Consider the following 20295-nt stretch of genomic DNA (forward strand, 5'->3'; position numbering starts at 1 on the left):
GATGGTCGAAGTGTAATTTGTCTAAAAGACAACAACAACTACCACAACAGTAGAGCGGCCACCCCTTTTATCTACTCCAACTCTCAGTCAACGAGAGAATGTCTATTTAACTTGTAAGGAATAGGCACTCAGATCCTTTGATTAACAGACAACCGGCCGTGTTGCTCACAGCTACCAACACTCCTTTCTTCCCCACCGACTTACCCTCGACAATTCAACCAATTCAAAATTTTCACAAAACTATTAGAGTAGAAGGCTTTCTTACATCTAGGGATCTCTACTGTGTAGGGGTGGGATTTTGCTGCTTGTCAGGTTTGTCAGGGGTTTTTACGTCTGAGGTGTACAAGGGCTTGTAGTTTGTCAGAGTATCCACCATTAAAGTACTTGTAGAACAGACAGAGGAATGCAACATTACGTCGATGGGACAGAGGCTGAAGCTTAGATGACAGTTTAGGACTTTTCAGGTTGGCGTATGTTCTCCATCTTAGATCATTGGTGAAGGTGAAGGTCAGACCCAGAAGTTTGGCAAAGCATGGTGCTTTCCTAAGACAAGAGCCATTCCATTGGAGTGTGATGGGGATCAAAGCATTGATGGTGGAAAGAGAGAATCTTGGTTTTAGATGCATTAAAATTAACCCGCCACCTTATTCCTCATTGTATCACATGCTCAAGATCAGAAGAGAGAAAATCAGGAAGATTTTGGTCATTACCAGCCTTTGAAGTGTTGTTTTACAAATACTTTCAAGTGTACTCCTACTCCTTGTGACGTCACCAAAGTTGGCTGTTCCTGAGTTACGATTGGTCACTTGGTGCCTACTTGCAAAAATGGTTGCTGCTCTGATGAAGACTGTAGATGTTGAAAGGTCCAGGTTCTGTCAAATGACCACGCTCCCCATGTTGTATAGGATCAAGAGGGCAATCGTCTGACGCTGATTCTCAGTTGTCCCGCTGAGGAGCAAAGATCACTGTCAAGCACAAAAGATAAAGAACAATTTGACAAATGTTCTGTAGCAACCCCCCCTAATGAACTATACTCTCTGGCGGATCAATGCTTCCCTATAAGTTCTTCGGCCATAGACTGGCCAATCAACAGGCAGAGCACATTGATCCTACTGTCCCCAAAAAGAGTGCAGGGGACATCGAACAGTCAGCACAGAGCCGCGAGCGAAGACACACCTTCGTCTCCTCCTCACCCAGCACCGACAGTCCGACTTGGACCTGACTCAATAACTTGGAGCTCCACCACTATTATCCTGTTGAATAAATACTTGCAAATGTTTAATGTTAAAAGGAGTTTGTCGTTTTTATCGAGGATTCTAAAAGATAAATAATTAGCTGGGGTACAACTACCCCACTAAAGTTCTTTCTTATATTAAAAATTAGTGAGGGGGCGATTCCAATATTTTCCTGATTCCGATACAGTTACCGATTCCGATTCTTTATAAATATCTAAATATTTAACTACAAAGTTGTTATTTTTCCCCGATTACTGTAAAAACACATGTTAAATGTGCATATATTTTATGAAACATAAAAACAAACTTGTGGGGGGGGGGTGATTTATAGATTTTAGTTTTACTGGAAGTTTAAAATCAATAAATATTTATTAATTTATTATTATTATCAGCAGTGGAAGATTTTGTTTTTAACAAAATCAAATAAAAAAAGATAATTAAAGTAATCGTTTTTAGGTATCGGAAAATAGGCCCAAATTTCTCCAATACCAATTCCGATACTCCAAAAAGTTCCGATTTTTCCGATTCCTGATTCCGATTAATCGTCCCAACACTAACAAAAATATTAATTTATTTGTTGCGGACTATTATTCTCATCTTTATTAGTTGTTGTTTCACAACATTTCCTCTGGCCTTCGTCAAATAAATAAATTAATATAGATAATGCTCATCTCAATAATGCATTTCAATTAAAATAATACTAATAAAAATTACAATGTTGCATATGTGTGAAAAAAACAAAAACTTTTCAATGTACTTTCTGCTGAAAGTGTGTTTTTTTTTTAACTGGCTTTATTATCAAATTCTGGATGATTTTAGTTTGACAATATCAACCCTAAGTCTGAGGTCTGTCTCCTAATGACGTAGATTCAGTGGATGAGCAGAAAGCAGTTTTCAAAGCTTGTTATGTTTAATCTTGTATTAAGAATCAAACGGACATGATTCCATCTCTCTTCCAGTAGAATTTAATTAACAATTCTCTAATTTTTTTACCATCTTAAATTTTTGGTAACTGTAGTAGTAATTCTTCTAATGTACTTACCTCTAAAAGACAAACGGTCTGCTCTGTTTGCAGTTGATACGCGGAGGCTGGGAGAGGAAGAAGAAGAAGCAGTAGGCGTGGTTGGTTTTATTGGAAAAAAGGGTGAGACTAACCACGAGAATTCCCGAGACTTCAGAGAGATAAAAGACTAAACTCGGACGGATAGGAGGCTGTACTTTTGCTCAAAACAGAAGACCGGTGACAGGAGAAAAAGTTCCTATCTAAAGAAAGGACCCAGCAGTTTTCAAGCTACTTCGGCTTACAAATGGACCCCATCGTAATGAGGGATATCCATCGCTATCCTATCCCATGTTTGTTTAACATTTAAAGTCCTCTTTGACCAGTGCATGGGTGACAGATCGATCGACTGATACTCTTCGCATTGAAAACCCCAGAGTTAATTTACTATTTACACATTACAATCTGCAGGAATCTGCCTTTCTGAATTTGAAATGGTCAACAGATTTCTATCCTGTCCCTTCCTTCTTCTTCATCTGTTTCTGTCTTACTGTTACATGGAGATCTACTTCTCTTTCATTTGTCTTCATTTGTTTTCTATCTCTTACTGGTATCTCTACTGGTGGTGAAGGTTTTTCCTCTCTTCTCTCCCCCCCCCCCATCCACTGCAGATCCAGTGTCACATAAACAAATGCACTTTTTCAAACTATAGAATACGTCTCTTGACAATCAATCAGTTGTCACTATCCATTAACCTTAAATAACCTGCGCTAGTTACAAAAGCCAGATGGCCCAATTCCCATTCATACAGGTTTGCTAGCCCAACAACAGATTCCAACAATATTACAAGACCCTACTGCAAACTGAAAACAAGCCTTTTCAACAATGGACTTTGCTAGCTTTGGGGAAAAAAAAAAAAAACGGAGTCGTTTTGGGAATCGGAAAATAGGCACAAATTTTTCCGATTCCAACACCTCAAAAAATTCTGATTTTTTTTTTTTTTTTTTTTTTTTTTTCCAATTCTGATTAATCATCTCAAACCTTGAATGTTTCGGCGATCATTTCTCTGCCGACACCACTGCAGAGTGAACATGGACGACCAAACAAATGTTTATCTCTTTCCCACATCAGGAAGATGTGACACAAGATCACGAAAGTGGGATTTGAAAAGTGAGCACTCCAAAGGAAAACCAAGTTCTCTCTGACTCTCTCTCCTCTGATCTTGAGCACAGGGTACAATGGGGAAAGCGGTAACTGGTTAATTTTAATGTATCTAAAACCAAGCTCCTATCTTTACATCATCACCGCTTTGATCCTCGTCTGGCATCAATTGAAATGAATGGCTCTCATCTTAGGGAGGCTGCATGTTTTGACAAACTTCTGGGCTTGACCTTTACTCCTGATCTGAAATAGAATACATACATGAAATCCGTTGCCAAGATCGCTGAAAAAATGGTAGGATCCTTCTACCGCTCCAGTAGATATCTCACTCCTGATGCAATTCTTTATCTATATAAAAGCCAGTTATGGCCAATGACGGAGTACTGTTGCCACATCTGGCCAGGAGCTGCTAGAAATAGCTTATCCTGTCTTAAGAGTTCAAAATAGATTTTGTAGCTTAGTGGGGGGATGCCCTTTTCTCTTCATTGCAACCTCGTTCCCAAGAGATGTTGCAAGCTTGTCTCTGCTTTATCGTTATTTTCATGATAGGTGCTCATCTGAGTTTCAATCTATGGTCCCCCCTCATGAAACTTTCATGAAAAACACTCGTTTAGCCCAAACCACTATCAATAATCTCCCACACCCTTTATCTGTGCCTTAACCTAAACATAGATTCCATGAACAAAGCTTCTTTCTTAGAACTGCACACCTGTGGAACTCTTTTCCGTTTGCCTGCTTTCTAGCTGACTACAATTTGATTGTTTTCAAGTCCAACGTAAACAAGTTCTTGATGAACCGTCCCCTTAAGTAATCCAATTTACAAAATTTCCAACTACTTATGTATACCCATTAACCCTTATCCTTGAGTGGCCTCTGGGCCTTAAGTGGTAAATGGTGAGTTCTTTATAAAAAAAAAGAGCACTCTGGCCCCACCAGCATTCTCTGGTAGGGACACAATGAACTGCCACCTTCTCAAAGTGTGAGAAGACAAAACCTTTGAAGGTGAACCTCCTATAACTGTATAGAACACAGGACCATACATCACCACCCAGAAAACAAGTCACCTCAACAGTGGCCTTGACTTGCTGGTTTTGGAGCCAAAGGAAAACCACCGACTGGAAATGTAGTAGTATTCTGCTGATAAAGGTTTTTGTGGCAAGTTTGGTTTCTCACTGACGAGTGCTTGAGCACTTGTTTATCTAGTTATTAGGAATAGATGGCCGGCTCTCAGAGGTGGCCCTTTCCAATTGGTTGAAGTTATGCAACCAATCGATGTTGAGTATTTTGATCCAATCAGTATTGAGTATTTCAACCAAGTAAACATTGAATGTTTAGTACTTATGGAGAATACGGACCATGCTGACATTATTATTTAGAAACCTATTCTTGGCAAGAGGAGGAGAGTGTGTTTTGTAACTATTCTGTACTTTCACCTAACAATTTAATAAACAAAAGGTACTAAAAAATAATACGGTCCATGTTCTGCATAAGTATTGAATGTTTCATAAATTGTCCCTTGGGTGCTATTGTTGTTGTTGTTGTTCCTATTTACTTGCCTCTCCACGAGGGCAGAGTTAGACACATGGTTGGTGTTTAATGTGGAGAAAATCCAGCCCCCCAAAAATGGGCACTCTGGATAGGATCAAAAATTAAAATTGCCTCAGTCACAAAGGATTTTTTTTTCCACTGACCGAGGACAGAAAAGGTGAAGTGCAGAATCAGAACATATACTACACTGTGATCTTGGCCCGAAGGTCAAGGAACAGAACTGTTGCTGTTGTTGTTATTGTTGTTGTTGTTATTGTTGTTTTTGTTGTGTTGTTGCTGTAATTGTTGTTGTTGTTGTGGTTTTTGTTGTTATTGCTGTTTTTGTTGTTGTCGTTGCTGTTTTTGTTTTGTTGTTGTTTTTGTTGTTGCTGCTGATCATCAATCATTTCATACAAATCAAATGATTATTGTTGGCGTTTGTTTCCCTGATATCTTTCTAGTTAGAATTCTTTTGGATACTTACATGAAATTGTCAATATTTCTCAGTAAAAGTTTTTCTGTGGAAAGAATTGGATTTGAACTTGCCACACCCAGTTGTTAGTCCACATCATTAACCACTTCGCCATCATCATCTTCCTGCTAACTGGTGGTTATCATTGAGCATCATTCATTCATTTTGTATGAATCAGATGATTGTTGTTGGCATTTGTTTCCCTGATATCTTTCTAGTTAGAATTCTTTAAAGAAAGACATTGTGTAGTTAAGGGAGGAACCACATGAAAGGTTACCAACAGCTTTAAGTGAAAGTGTTTCTTTGGAACAAACTGGATTTGAACTTGTCATACCTATGTTATCAGTCTGTATCATTAACCACTTAATCACCGTTATCTCCCTGCTGCTGCTACAGAGGTTCTAGCACAAAGCAAATGAAGAGGAAAGGACAGCAGTGTAGTAATGTTATGACTGATAAGGGTTCCTCAGGCAAGTTTGGGCTCTGACTGGGGACAGCACTTGGGCTTTCACTTATATAGTTATTGGGAATGGGTGCTTGGCTCCCAGAAGTAGCTTTTTCAGATTTGCTGTTTAGTTGTACAAATATCCTCAAACCATGTAATCAATAAAAGGGGCTCATTTGGTCAACACTGGTATATCACTTAATGTAAACAGAAGTTTATCTACTGTAAAATTAAACCAACATTTTATTTTTATTGTTCAATGTTTTTCGTTTTAAATTCTAAAATAAAAAAACATTTAATCATTTTAAAGGTTAATCTTGCATTATTTCTTTTTTTTTATTTGTTAAACAACATGGTTTATTTTAATCAAATTTCAATCACGAGTACATTTTCGAGAATCATCTAAATATGAACAAACTTCTGTTTACATTAAGCGATATACCAGTGTCGACCAAACGAGTCCCTTTTATTGATTACATGGTTCAGAGGATATTTGTACAATTAAACGGCAAATCTGCCTGAAGTCTGATATAGGCAATATTTTGGTCCAATCAGTACTGAGTATTACAACATAATAAACATTGAATGTGGTGTAGATTGTTTGCCGCTCTTGTTATTATTGCTACAATAGAAAATGATTCAGTGAAAGGTGTCAATCTACAATAATACCAAAGTAATCTATTATATAAATCTTACCTGTTTGTTTAAATGTATGTATGTATGTATGTTCATATGTCTGCCTAAAATATTCAATAGAGACAACGGATTTTCACGAGATTAGTATCGGTTTGAAACTTGACCCTTCAGACGACAAATATCGAAAAGGCTAAAAACATTAATTCTTTCACCTTCAGCTGGGCACTTTTCTACAAGGAGGGGGTCGATTTTTCGCCGATATTTTCGAAAGTCATCCCCTCTTTTTGATTGACTAGCCTAAATTTAAACTTTCGCCACGGCAATGAATGCAACGACAAAGACGTCACTTTTTTTTTTTTCACTTTCTTTTCCTCCTTCGCGGTACGGGTTCATGCCTGCCTACCTACTACCCCTTTTTTTTTTTTTTCTTCTCAAACACCTCTCCAAACACCTGGGCAACGCAGGGCACTCAAGCTAGTCTGATAATATATTAATTTTTAAACAGTCTTAGTATTATATTTCAGTTTCTTGTACATAAAATGCATTACACTTCAACCTTTAACTTGGACAAATTTTATGGATTAATCTTGTGTTTTAACAAAGATATAACATTTTTACTGAAAAAGTAGTGTAAAAAAAAATGATAAAACACACATAGTCATAAAGAGGGGAAAATATCCAACATAGTCATGACTTCCTTATTTTTGGTCAAACTAAAAAAAAATGAAAGATTCTTTAGATTATCAAGCTCTTTTTATTATGAGATATCTAAAGCCACATGTTGTGCTGTCACATTTGGCCTGGTGCATCTGCTACTAGTCTCTCACTCCTGGAGAGGGTTCAAAAGAGTATCTAACCTGATAGGTCCTGAACTGTCAATCTAAGCTTCTACCTCTGTCCCATCAAAGAAATGTTGCGCGTCCCTCTGCCTGTTCTACAAGTATTTTAATGGTGGATGCTCCGACGAACCACGAGCCTTTGTACCCCCTCAACATAAATACCCTCAACAAACCCGACATGCAGCAAAATCCCACCCCTACACAGTAGAGATCCCTAGATGTAAGAAGGCCTTCTACTCTAATAGTTTCTTCCCCAGAACTTGGCTTTGGAACCTAGACTTTGGAACTCCCTTCTGGATTTCTGCTTTTTCAACTGTACTGACATGCAGAAGTTCAAATGTAATGTGAATAGATATCTTGCTACTCAAATCCCTATATAGTATCCCTGCAACTTATCGCACCAATAGTAGCCCCCTACATCAAAAGGACACTGTGCCAGAGGTGTCTCTTTTCGATTTGTTAAAGTTTGATACAGGCAACCAATCGATATTAATTATTTTGATCCAATCAGTATTGAATATTTTAAATAGTAAACATTGAATGTCTTGTAGATTTGGTGCTGTTGTTGCTGTTATTATTATTGCTGGAATTGAGGGTCCACAATTCATCTTGTCACCATTATAATGTCCAATTAATTTTCTTTCAGAATGTAACAATGCCTCAAAGCTGTGATGAAGACAACATACCTTTTGGCCATTGACACATATGCAAATAATCTGTAAAAAAATAAAAAAATAAACCTAAGAAATCAGATTATTTTCATCCTTCATAAAAATGTTGTCTATCCGAAGATGTCAAGCTTCCGTGATGTCAAAATGGAAACATTCTACGCGAATGAACCTCCGAGAAACAATCTCGGCTTGTTCATACTGCAAGTTAAGTTTTTACATGAGAACAAATCAATATTGGCCACACGGACACAACCGGTTCAAACTAAAACAAAACCATTCAACTTGGACGCAGCCAGAAGGATTTGACACAGATGTATATGTCTATAACAGTCTCACAAGGCAAAAGGAAAAGTTACTTCTTCAAAGAAAAAATCTTGCAACTTGGTACGTTCTTTATTTGTTTCCTTTTTTTTAACCTTTTTCACCCCAAACAAGGAATATTGCACTTGAGCGTAAGGATTTTATACACTACATTTCCAGTAAAAATGTTATATCTTTGTTAAAACACAATATTAAGCAAAATTTTTCCAAGTTAAAGTTGAATTGTAATGTATTTTCTGTACAAGAAACTGAAATATAATATATTGGGATTGTGGGGTGTTGAGCAGCAAGATATATATCCACTTAAACTCCAGTTAAACTTCTGCATGTTAGTACAGTTAGGGAAGCTGGAAACTGGGAGGGAATTCCAAAGTTTAGTAGTTCAAGAGAGGAAACTATTACAGTAAAAAGTTTTCCGGCTTCTGTGGACCATAACAGTGAAGGGGTGGGATTTTGCTGCTTGTTGGGTTAGTTGAGAGTATGTATATTGAGAGGGCACAAGTGCTATTAGTTCATCGGAGCACATTCCATTAAAGAAATTGTAAAACAGGCATAGGGATGCAACATTGCGGTGATAGGATAGAAATTGAAGTTTGGCTGATAGTGAGGACCTATGAGATTCTAAGAGTGAGAAACTAGTGGTAGATGCACCAGCTAGTGGTGGGATGATTAATCGGAATCAAAATCGTTAATTGTAAGAATCGTGTATTTTGGGGGGAATCGCATCGCATCGCATCATTAAAAAATACCTTAGATTACCGATTCTTTCATTACAATTCTCTTATATTATTAAGTTGAACTGTTTGTTTGAAGTGAGATTAATGCTATCAAAAATTTATGATGAAAACGTCATAGAACTTTTCCTAACATATCTAATGATATACAAGAATTTTATTAACTACTTTAAAGGTAATCTTTATTTATCTTAATGAGTTTTCTTATTTCATCACATACATTGGCGCTGTCTGTTTCGAAACTTCGAAGCCTATGATTAGTTATCTGTTTGCATGTCAGCCTATGTCACGGTAACATGTATTGAGCGATTTTCTAACAGTATTTTGTCTAGTTTTTTTATTTTTAACTCCTTTTCTCAAACTTACCATTTCAAAGAGAGAGTCGGGCGCTATTTTTAACTTTCCAATACATCGGTAAACACTGTATGTTTTTCGAGCTGAATAAAGATGTTACATTAAATAAAAACACTAAAAACATATCCAATTAGGTAAAAAAGTAACTTATCTTGCCTTTGATAACATTTATTTGTTATATATTTGTTTTTTGACAACTTTTTCGAATCTATGTGTATAGTAATACAAACCCAGGTATTCAATTATGGGACACGTAGTTTAACAGGTGCTTCTGCAGTTTAATTAACCGCCCCCCCCCCCCCCAATGTAAACAGAATTTTTGTGAAATGGTAAATGTCGGAGCGTTACTTACGGAAAAACGGTTAATTAAACTGCTGAAGCACCTGTTAATGGAATACTCCCCCTCCAAAAAAAAAATGAAAAACCTTAAAAATGTGTTTGCTGCTTATGTTTTTGCAAACCGCTCATGAAAACTTTATTTTTTGATCAATTAAAAAAGCATTAAAAATTATGTAAGACAAAAAACAAATGAACCACATTTTTTAAAAAACTTTCTTATTAGAAAGATTCCTACGCGATAAGACACTTCACTACGCCCGTTCGCACACGAACATATCATGTAAGAAAAACACTCCCGAAGGCAGTGAAATAGCACAAACTAGTCCCATGGTCTAGGGGTTCATACCATGCAAATGGTAAATTTGCAGCGAGTTTGATTATCAAATTCGTTGTCAGCGACCTCGAATACCTTTAAAAAAACAAATTAGAGTGGTCGGTGTTCTGTTGTGGCGTAAGGTAACATTTACCAAACCAATTTATTTAGATTTAAAAAATAACATTATTGTTAAAAATATTTTTAAAAATAACATTATTGTTAAACATATTTTTAAAAATAACATTATTGTTAAAAATATTTTTAAAAATAACATTGTTAAAAATATTTTTTGGGTTTGAGATTAATAGTGATTTAATAGTAAATTAGTAGCAAATATTTTCTGGGTTTGAGATTAATCGTGAATTAATAGTAAATTAGTAGCAAATATTTTTTGGGTTTGAGATTAATAGTGATTTAATAGGAAATTAGTAACAAATATTTTTAAAAATAACATTATTGTTAAAAATATTTTTTTAAAAGTCAAATAAATAAATAGGAATAATTTGAGACGATTCAATATAAAAAGCTAAAATGTTAATCAAAGATTTAGTTATTTTTAAATTTCATTTAGAAATAAGAATATTCTAGAAAGTGGAATAAAAATCAGTTAGCGATTGAAGCTGCAAAAAAAAAAGTTAAATTTTAAAGAGTTATCGAAGATAAAGAGAAAATAAAACAAAAAATGAATATCAAAAGATAAAACATGTTATTCCCCTTGAAATTTGATGTTATTGTATTTTTGTTGAATTAATCATGACTTACTTTTTCTTTATATTTTTAATATATAAAATAATTCTTGAAATTGATTGTTATTAATTTCATGGTGCATGTTTAATTCATGGTTAAAATATTTGTTTTGACTTTTATCTTCAATGAAAGAAACTTTACGAAAAAAATCAAATCATTTTTGAAATTCCCTTAATTGTATTTCCAGTTACCAAATTTTTTCGCTACACAAAAACTTTCGTTTATATAATGGTATATTTCAAAACAACAATTCCACGGGAATCGGAATCGTACTTGGTATCAGAATCGCTAATCAACATTTTCCTGGAATCTGAATTGGAATCGAAAAAAATTTAGGAATCGTCCCAACACTAGCACCAGCCCAGATGTGGCAACAATACTCGAATGGGCGAATTATGGCTTTGTAAATATATAGGATACTCTCTGGTATGAATAATTTTCTAGCCCAGTAGAGGGAACCCACCTTCTTTGCAGCAGCCTTTGCAATGTCCTCAATATATTTATCCCTATTCATGTTGCCTGTGAATGTTAAGCTGAGAAAGTCAAACAATGAACTCTCAGGTAGAAATTCCTCCTCATGAAAAAACAAAATTTTAAAATCTGTATGATGTATTTACCCGTGATGGAAAGGAAATATCATACACCAAAAATCACATAAATTGATCAAGTAGTTTTATTTTTAAATAAGAAAATCAAATTTTATGGCTAAACTATGAGCAACGATCTCATGACGCCATCTTGTATATAATCTGAAGAAACAAGAGAGAGAACTCCAGATCGAGATTTTAAAAACCCATTCTTAAGATGAGAGGGGAGAGCTTGGAAAAATTCAAATCTGCTCAAAAATGATTTTCTTTATAAAAATAGAATTATCTGATCAATTTACGTGATTTTTGGTGCATGATATTTTCTTTCTGTCACAGGTACGTACATCATACAGACTTTTCTTTATTTTTTCATGTTCTGGAGTACTTACAAAAGGGACCATGTGAAGGTTGCCAATATCCTAAATGAAAGTGATTTTAGTGGAACAAACTAGATTCAAACCTAAGACACCCAGGTCATCAGCCAGTGTCATTAACCACTGAATCACCGCCACCTGTTTTTTGGGTAGCAAATTATTATTTAAATAGGATTTTAAAATCAAATTCGAATCAAATTGTAAATAAATTATAGGATATAAATAGCTTCCAAAATTTCCAATCTTTTTGTATAGGGGGATTTGCGTTCATATTTAGCAACTTAAAGACTTCCAAACTTTTATCAATTTTAATAGGATTACAATTTTATTATTATTATTATTATTATTATTATTATTATTATTATTATTATTTAAGTATTATTTTTACTGATTTTCTTTGGAAGTAATTTTCAAAGTACTTTCCTGCGGCTGAAATAAATGTACCGTGCTGAAGTAACAACGTTAGTATCTATAAACCCATTCTTAACATGGGGATTTGATTATGTGCTGTGATTAATCTGTGCTTTAATCTAATATCTCAAATAAAAGTAGGGTAGTGTGGCCTAATGTTACCTCCGACCTTCAGGTATATCTTGTTGAATTCAAGAATGTTTCTGTCGAACTCAGGAATCTGGACGAAATTTCAAACAAAACTCTTTATTTACGTTACAGGGGTAGCATTCTCTCGTTCTGTCAGCCATGACTGGATAGAGTTCCTAAATAATTCACAATTGTAGTTTTAATATATGATGAAAATAAAAGAATGAACTAAAATGTTTCAAACCAACACATTTCATATATATTTATATATTGAAGAGTTTAGCTTCTAAATAATTGTGTCTTTTTTTATGACGATTAAAACAAAAAAAAAAAAATTACGGAATTTTAAATCAAAGAAATATGTTGCGGAAATAAAATTGTTATTAAAAAATAAGTTTGTTTTAATTTGTGAAATAAACTTCCAGGATTTTTATTTTGGCATAATAATAAAAAAATAAATAAATAAATAATTGGAGCTAACTTCTTCAAATTAGTCCAGAGTTAACATCCTCAATGTAGCCGTCTTCTCTATGTAACATTAATAAAGGTAAAAAGTTCAAGCTATAAAAAAAGTTAAATTGGTTGTTTCTCACCACCTTTCACATTCATTTTTATTTTAGTTCAATAAACTTCCGTTTTTTTTTTAGTTTTTTTTTTTTGTCCTAATAATTGTTGTCGTAACACAATAGTAAAAGAAGAAAATCAAGTCGAGGTTAGTTTAACAAAAAGGTGTATTAACATCACAGAGCAATACAGGTATAACTAACTAGCGCTCAGCTAGGCAGTGGAGTACTGTCACTCTTTCTCACCAGTGTAGACATTACTGGCACTATATATGTAGTGAGAACCGGTGTAATTTCCCTTATGGATATAAAAACCGGTATAACACCCCCGTTTGAAAATATCCCGTCTAGGGATTAATAACGTTTCTGTTTTGGGTTCACCCTAATCAACTCAGTTGATTTCTGTTTTCTTTTTGACTTCCTATTCTCAGGAGCTTTCTCTGGTATGGGCACCTGAAAATTATTAAACACTGTGTCCATGATCTCATCCTCATTGCCAATCTGTTGTGTCGTAACACAATAGTAAAAGAAGAAAATCAAGTCGAGGTTGGTTTAACAAATAAAGTGTATTAATATCACAGGTACAAAGGTAGGAATACGGGTATAACTAACTAGCGCTCAGCTAGGCAGTGGAGTACTGTCGCTCCTTCTCACCGGTGTAGACATTACTGGCACTATATATATAGTGAGAACCGGTGTAATTTCCCTTATGCATAGAAAAGCCGGTATAACAATAATAGAAAAAACACAAATATTTGGGAGCTCACCTATTAATCCAGACTAACATCTTCAATATAGTGTAATGTTTATACAGCATTACAAAACTAATGTTCAAGGTTTAACAAAAGTTAAATTGGTTGTTTCTCACTGCCTTTCACATTCACCTTAATTTGACGACGTTTATAGGTTTTCGGGTAATTAGTAAACGAATAACACATGTAAAATTGTTGCTGACAAATAGTCTTGCCATAAGCCAAACAATGCACGCATGCGCATTGTTTGGCTGGTTGTCGGAAAGTATAACATTCATACGTATAAACTATTTGTTGGCGACAATTTCACGTGCGAAATTCATTATCATGATATTGGAAAACATACAAGTGTTGTCAAATCGCATGCAAAAGATAAAATAATTTTAAAAAATAATTTTCCGTATTGTTTTAAAATTTCCTTTTCTTTTTTGTAAATTGTTTTTATTTATTTTGTTTGTTTTTGTTAGGAGAAATCTTAATATAAAAGACGCAAATATTTGGGAGCTAAACTCTTCAATATATAAATACTTATGTAATATGTTTGTTTGAAACATCACTAATGTATATGTAGCATGTTTAATGGTATAAAAATCAATCGTAAGGGCTGTGTAGTTTTTTGTTGTGTTGATGAGGACGGTGACATAGTCGAGAACGACGATAAAGGAGATTCTTCAAATAAACTGAATATTTAATATTCATTTAATGATTTTCTCTATCTTATATTTTTCTATCTTATATGACTGAAATGACCTATGGATTTGATGAACTTGTCGCCAGGTGCAATAGTCATGCCATATTTTAATGATAGTAAGCATTTGTTTATAAATTGAAGAATTAGATTCCGGAATATGAGAATATTTAGAGTTCAGCCAATCAGAATGGACGGACTTTGCGAGGGGAGCCTTTATTATTTCTGAATTGGAAATGGAAAAGAGCGTTAGGTATATGTCTGTATTGAGTTAGTTACGGTCGGTGTAATCACAGATTCTGTGAAACGTGTAGTGATAACTGGTAGCAGTGGTAGGACTAAATAATTAGAGAAAAATAGGGACTCCTTCCTTTAACGATGTTGCGATTGTGATGATGTTGCTCGTAGGATGTAATGTAGCATTTTATTATCATGACTGAATATGTCTAAAATGGTGTTTGGAAGCTGCATAAGAAAGTGGCTATTAGCCTAGATGTATTGAATTTGTATGTGACATCTGTTGTTGCAAAACTATGATGCTTTGGTCTAGAGGGGAATTTCGGCAGTCATTTTATTATAGATGGAGATGGCAATAAGACAATGTGATACATTTGTAAGGATTTTCCAAGTTGTTCAAAGTCTGTTTTTAGTTATACATTGAAAGTTAACTTCTGGGCTAATAACACAAAGATGACAAATTTTCTGATTTCCAACAAACTTTGAATTGTTATGATTCGGTGGCTACTTGTGCAACCAAAATAAATTAAATACCAATTTTTTCATAGATCTATGTGACCACATTAAAAGTCTTTAGAAATGATTAAAATAAAATTTTGGCTTATGGTAGCTATTAATAAAAAAAAGAATTTTGACTTAGGATAGCTATTAATAAAAATAAAATTTTGGTTTAGGTAGCTATTAATAAAAATAAAATTTTGGTTTAGGGTAGCTATTATTAAAAATAAAATTTTGGCTTAATAAAAATAAAATTTGATTTGAGATAGCTTATAACATTTTCTTTTTCCTTGAATTATTAGAAGAAAAATATATCTTCTGTGCTAAGAATCATATGATGATAAATCAATGTGTTAGCTGTTGAAATTAATCTTATATGAGGAAAGCTGCACTTTCCTGTCATTTTTTGTGCGATTTTTCAAGAGGTAATTTTGCCCTATGTTTATGCTAGCTTGATTTAATAATTGTTTCAATAATCATTGATTTTTATTTATCACAAAAATGTGGCATTACATTTGTAAAGAGTTTTTTTCACTTGTTTAAAACCTGTATCTTTAGTTATACACTGTGAAAATTTGCTTCTGGATCATTAGCACAAAAAAAAAGTAGCAAATTTTCTAATTTCCAACAAACTTTTTAACAGTCATAATTCGGTAGCTAATTAAGCTACTATTTTAACTTCAGTATTATTTCGTAAAGATCTATGTGGTGGACACTTTGGTGAACGTCTTATCAATACAAGATGTGATCCTGAATGGACTTCAATCCTACCTGATTTTTACATGTTGCGTTATTAGGTAGGTATCAATATTTTTATTGATGCATGTTAGGGACAATCATTATAATCTTTTGTAATATGTCTATGTATGAATAAATATATGTGGGCACTTGTGTATTTTAGGCTTGGAAGAGGATTTTTTTTTGTTTTCAGTTTTCAAGATTTTCACTCGGAGAGTTGTTAAAGTTTCACATGACATATTGGTAAAAGAAACAAAATAGAACATTAAATTAACACAATAACACAGCATCTTTTTTTTTTTTAATTTTTTTTTTTTTTACATGGGGGGTCACCACTTATCAAGGCCCGAAGGCTACTCAGGGATAAGGGTTATTGCGTGTACAGTAATCAATGAGATAGTATTGTAGTAATCATTAGTATTGGGGGTTTTGATAGTGTCTTACTACAGGGGGCGGTTTGTCAGGAGTTTGTTTATGTTGGACTTGAAGACGTCCAAGTTGTAGTCGGGTGGAAAACAGGCAAGCGGCAGAGAGTTCCACTGGCATGCAGTTCTAAGAAAGAAGCTTTGCTCATGGAATCTACATTTGGATTTAGGCACAGATAAAGAGTGGGGAAAATTATTGACAGTAGTTTCAGCCAGACGGGTGTTTCTCATGAAAGATTGGCGAGGGGGGACAAGGGATTGGAGCTCAGACGAGCACCTGCCATGGAAATAACGATAAAACAAAGACAGGCTCGCAACGTCTCTTCTGTGGGAGAGAGGTTGCAGGGAAGAGAAAAGGGCATCCTCCACTAAACCACGAAGTCTATTTTGTACTCTGTCAAGGCAGGATAGGCTGTTTTTAGCAGCTCCTGCCCAGATGTGGCAGCAGTACTCCATCCTTGGACGTACTTGGTTTTTATACAGATAGAGAATTGCATCAGTAGTTAGATATCTTCTGGAGCGGTAGAAGGATCCCACCATTTTCCCAGTGTCTCTGGCAACAGATTTGATGTACGTGTTCCATTTCAGATCAGGAATAAAGGTCAAACCCAGAAGCTTGTCAAAACATGGAGCCTCTCCAAGACGATGGCCATCCATTTCAATTGATGCCAGATGGGGATCAGAGCATTGATGATGTAAAGATAGAAGCTTGGTTTTAGATGCATTAAAAGTGACCAGCCACCTCTTCCCCGATTGTACCACGTGCTTTTTTTCTTTTCAATTAACTAGCTACTAATATATTGAACAATAAGCCCAGTAATAAAAATCAGTTAAATATTTATTTGATTTTGATATTACATTTCTGAATTTTTGAGATGAGGATTTGTTATTCATATTATTTAGATTCTTTGGACTATTGTTCTGATCTTGAAAATATGTATTCTGTATCAAAATAGAATTGGCATTATCTTGATTTTTCGGACTACTGTTTTCATCTTGAGTGTCATTTTCACAATGTTTTGGTCGATGTAACCTCCGACCTTCTTCGAGTGTATCTTGTCAAACTCGGGAATCTGGATGGAATTTCAAACAAAACTCTTCATTTACTTTACAGGGGTAGCATGCTCTCATTCTTCAGCCATCACTAGATAGAGGTCCTAAATAATTCACAATTGTAGTTTTCGATCACCTACACTGAGAATTGAACCGTCAACTTTCAGGAAAATATCACTTTTACAATTGATTTTTCCAAGTATTTTAACAACTGCGCTACGGGGCCGCAAGGAGGTGATATTGACTGAAATGTTGTGAAAATGACACTCAGGATGAAAAAAGTAGTCCGAAGAATCCAAATAATAAATTCAATTTTGATATTTATGCAGAATACAGGCCATGCTGAAATAATAATGGTATGGGGAGGGGAGAATGTTTTGTAACTCTTCTGTATTTTCACCTAGCAATTAAATAAATAAGATACTGTAAAAATTTAATTTCATTCATTTTCAGAGAAATTCTTTGAAAAGCTTAAAGAACTTTTGAATTGTCTCCCCTTGTTTTGACTGGAAATCTTCAAAAATTAAAACAAAAAAAAATTCTTCTCCAAGCCTAAAATACACAAGTACCCACATATTATTGATTCACACATGGGCATATTACAATGGATTACAATGGTTGTCTTTACAATACATCAATGGACATATTGATACCTTCCTAATAACACCATACATAAAAATCTGGTGGAGTTGAAGTTCGTTCAGGATCACGTCTTGTATGGAAGAGACATTCTCCAAAGTGTCCCTCTCATATTCAACGACGATAAAACAAAGACTTACTTTGACATATTTTTGTTTCTTTTTTTAACCTTAGGTATGTCTGTGGTCCAACTGTATATGACAGTTCCCACCTCGGACATGCAAGAACTAACGTACAGTTTGACATCATACGGAGGATTTTAACGGACATTTTTGAAATCGACATTATTCAAGTCCTGAACATTACGGATATCGATGATAAAATTATTGCTAGAGCTGAAAAGGTAAATTAGTTTTGCATTCTTGGAGTTTTTGGTAGTCCAGTCATATGTGAAAACTGAAAAATTATAAAAAAAAAAATTAATTTTTACCAAATGAAAGAAAATTTAATTTTCTACCTACCTGTATAATTTTAAAGTTCTAAAAAATTTTGTAAGTAGTTTTTTTTTTTATTTCATCAATTATTTGTTGATACCTGCCTTTTTAACAAGTAACAATTCAATATGGCCTCCACCATTTTTTTTTTTCCAGACTCAAGATGTTCATACTCACTGTTTTCTTTCTACCTACAGCCTTAGTCTTTTCAAGACTAATGTCAGTAGGCATTTTTTGTCTTTGTGATAATCATTTTTGATTCTTGTTAACTCCTTACATTAAGTGGCTTCATACTTTGTCTCAAACGATTTCTGAGTTGGAATAAAAATTTGATTTATGGCACACTCTGAAGTCACCATGTTTATAATATCACATGCTAAACTATGAAAAGAAACTGGAATCTTCGGGAGATATCAATCATACCAGTTATTATAGGTGCTACAGGGCTTATGAAGAAGAACCTGAAGTCCTACCTAACTAATATTTTTGGTGAACCAAGGGCAAAAAAGATCCAGACAATTGTACTTAAGGGAACAGCGAGGATACTAAAGAGCTCTCGGTTGGTTTCAATAAAAAGCAGGGCAATGTTGGCAGCTGGTTTGGCTGCTCCATACCTAGCATTACAATCTTCAAAGAAAGAAAGAAAAGAAAAAAAAAAGCTTTTATTCAAGTACAAGGCTGGTCAGGTATAAGGCCCCAAAATGTAGGAAGCTAGCAATCCCCCTAAAAGGGCTCTTTATCACTCGTATTAAATAATCACTTCCTGTTAGAAAAGTATGCCTGAATCATAAATAAAATTTAATCTAATCTCTGTATTAATAAAGCTATCAGACAAGATTTTGTGTGTGTTTCTCGTCTATACGTAACTTTGCTAAGTACTAATTAAATTATTAAATGTCTGATTCACATTGAATCTTTTTTTTATCTTTTCTTTAACAGGAAGGAATCAACATGGCTGAAATTTCCAAAAAATATGAATACGAATTCTTTAATGACATGGCGGCGCTGAATGTTTTACCACCGAACTATGCCCCTCATGTTACAGACAATATCGAAACAATTATTCGATACATTGATAGAATAATGAAGAATGGATGTGCTTATGCGACTCCAACAGGTAAGTTGTCTCCCTTTAAATGTTTTTTTTTTATTAATCTTTCTTTCTTGTTCGGAATTCAACCTAATTAAAAAAACAAAAACACAGAAAAATCTTTATGATGTACGCATCCATCAAAAATGAAAATGTCATATTCCAAAAATCACATAAATTTATTAAATAGTCTTTTCTTACATTATTCTTTAATTATTTGAAATCGTTTTGAGATGAGTATTTTATTTATCTGTGGACTATTATCCTCATCTTTTATAGTTGTTGTTTTCACAACATTTCGTCATCTGGCCGTCATCAGGTTGTTAACCACGATGGGATAGGAATGTTGAATCTTTAACTGCCTTCCATAGTTGTTGTTGTCTCACTACACTTTTTGGCCAACTAATCCTTTGGCCGGCTTTGGGTAGGATTGAAACCACTATCTTCAGACAATGTTCACCTGGAACCGTAGAGATTTAACACTTCTATTCATTGTGCCATGGGCCCCGAAACAACAACAACTATGAAGATGAGGATAACAGTCGGAAAATAAATTGGAATGCTGAGTCTTTAAACTGTATCCCCAGTAATTACGGTCTTCCATAATTTTTGTTATCTCGACAAGTTTTGGCCAACTAATCCCCTGGCATGCTTGTGTAGGATTGAAACCACTATCTTCAGACAATGCTCACCTGGAACTGTAGAGATTCAACGTCTCTATCCACTGCGCCATGGACCCGTTGAATCTCTACAGTTTGAAGATAGCGGTTTCAATTCTACCCAAAGCCAGCCAGAGGATTAGTTAGCCAAAATGTGGTGAGACGACAACAACTATAGAAGGCAGTAATTACTGAAGATACAGATGAAGATTCAGCATTCC

General features: G+C 34.6%; 1 protein-coding gene across 3 annotated transcripts in view; it reads left to right on the forward strand.

The window, feature by feature from the left end:
• The window catches only part of LOC145259119 (putative cysteine--tRNA ligase, mitochondrial), a 64096-nt gene that overhangs the window by 2365 nt on the left and 41436 nt on the right, over positions 1–20295 (forward strand). The window contains exons 2-4 of one of the 3 annotated variants that reach the window (XM_080116789.1): positions 7962–8370; positions 18066–18234; positions 19265–19442. In XM_080116789.1, coding sequence (XP_079972915.1) covers positions 8090–8370; positions 18066–18234; positions 19265–19442 — 628 coding nt within the window. In that variant the 5' untranslated portion in view covers positions 7962–8089. The remainder of the gene's footprint in view (positions 1–7961; positions 8371–18065; positions 18235–19264; positions 19443–20295) is intronic. The other 2 variants (XM_080116791.1, XM_080116790.1) reach the window with 2 other exon arrangements.

Source organism: Euprymna scolopes, chromosome 34, assembly GCF_053919585.1.
Source record: "Euprymna scolopes isolate OS-2025 chromosome 34, ASM5391958v1, whole genome shotgun sequence".
NCBI lineage: Eukaryota > Metazoa > Mollusca > Cephalopoda > Sepiida > Sepiolidae > Euprymna > Euprymna scolopes.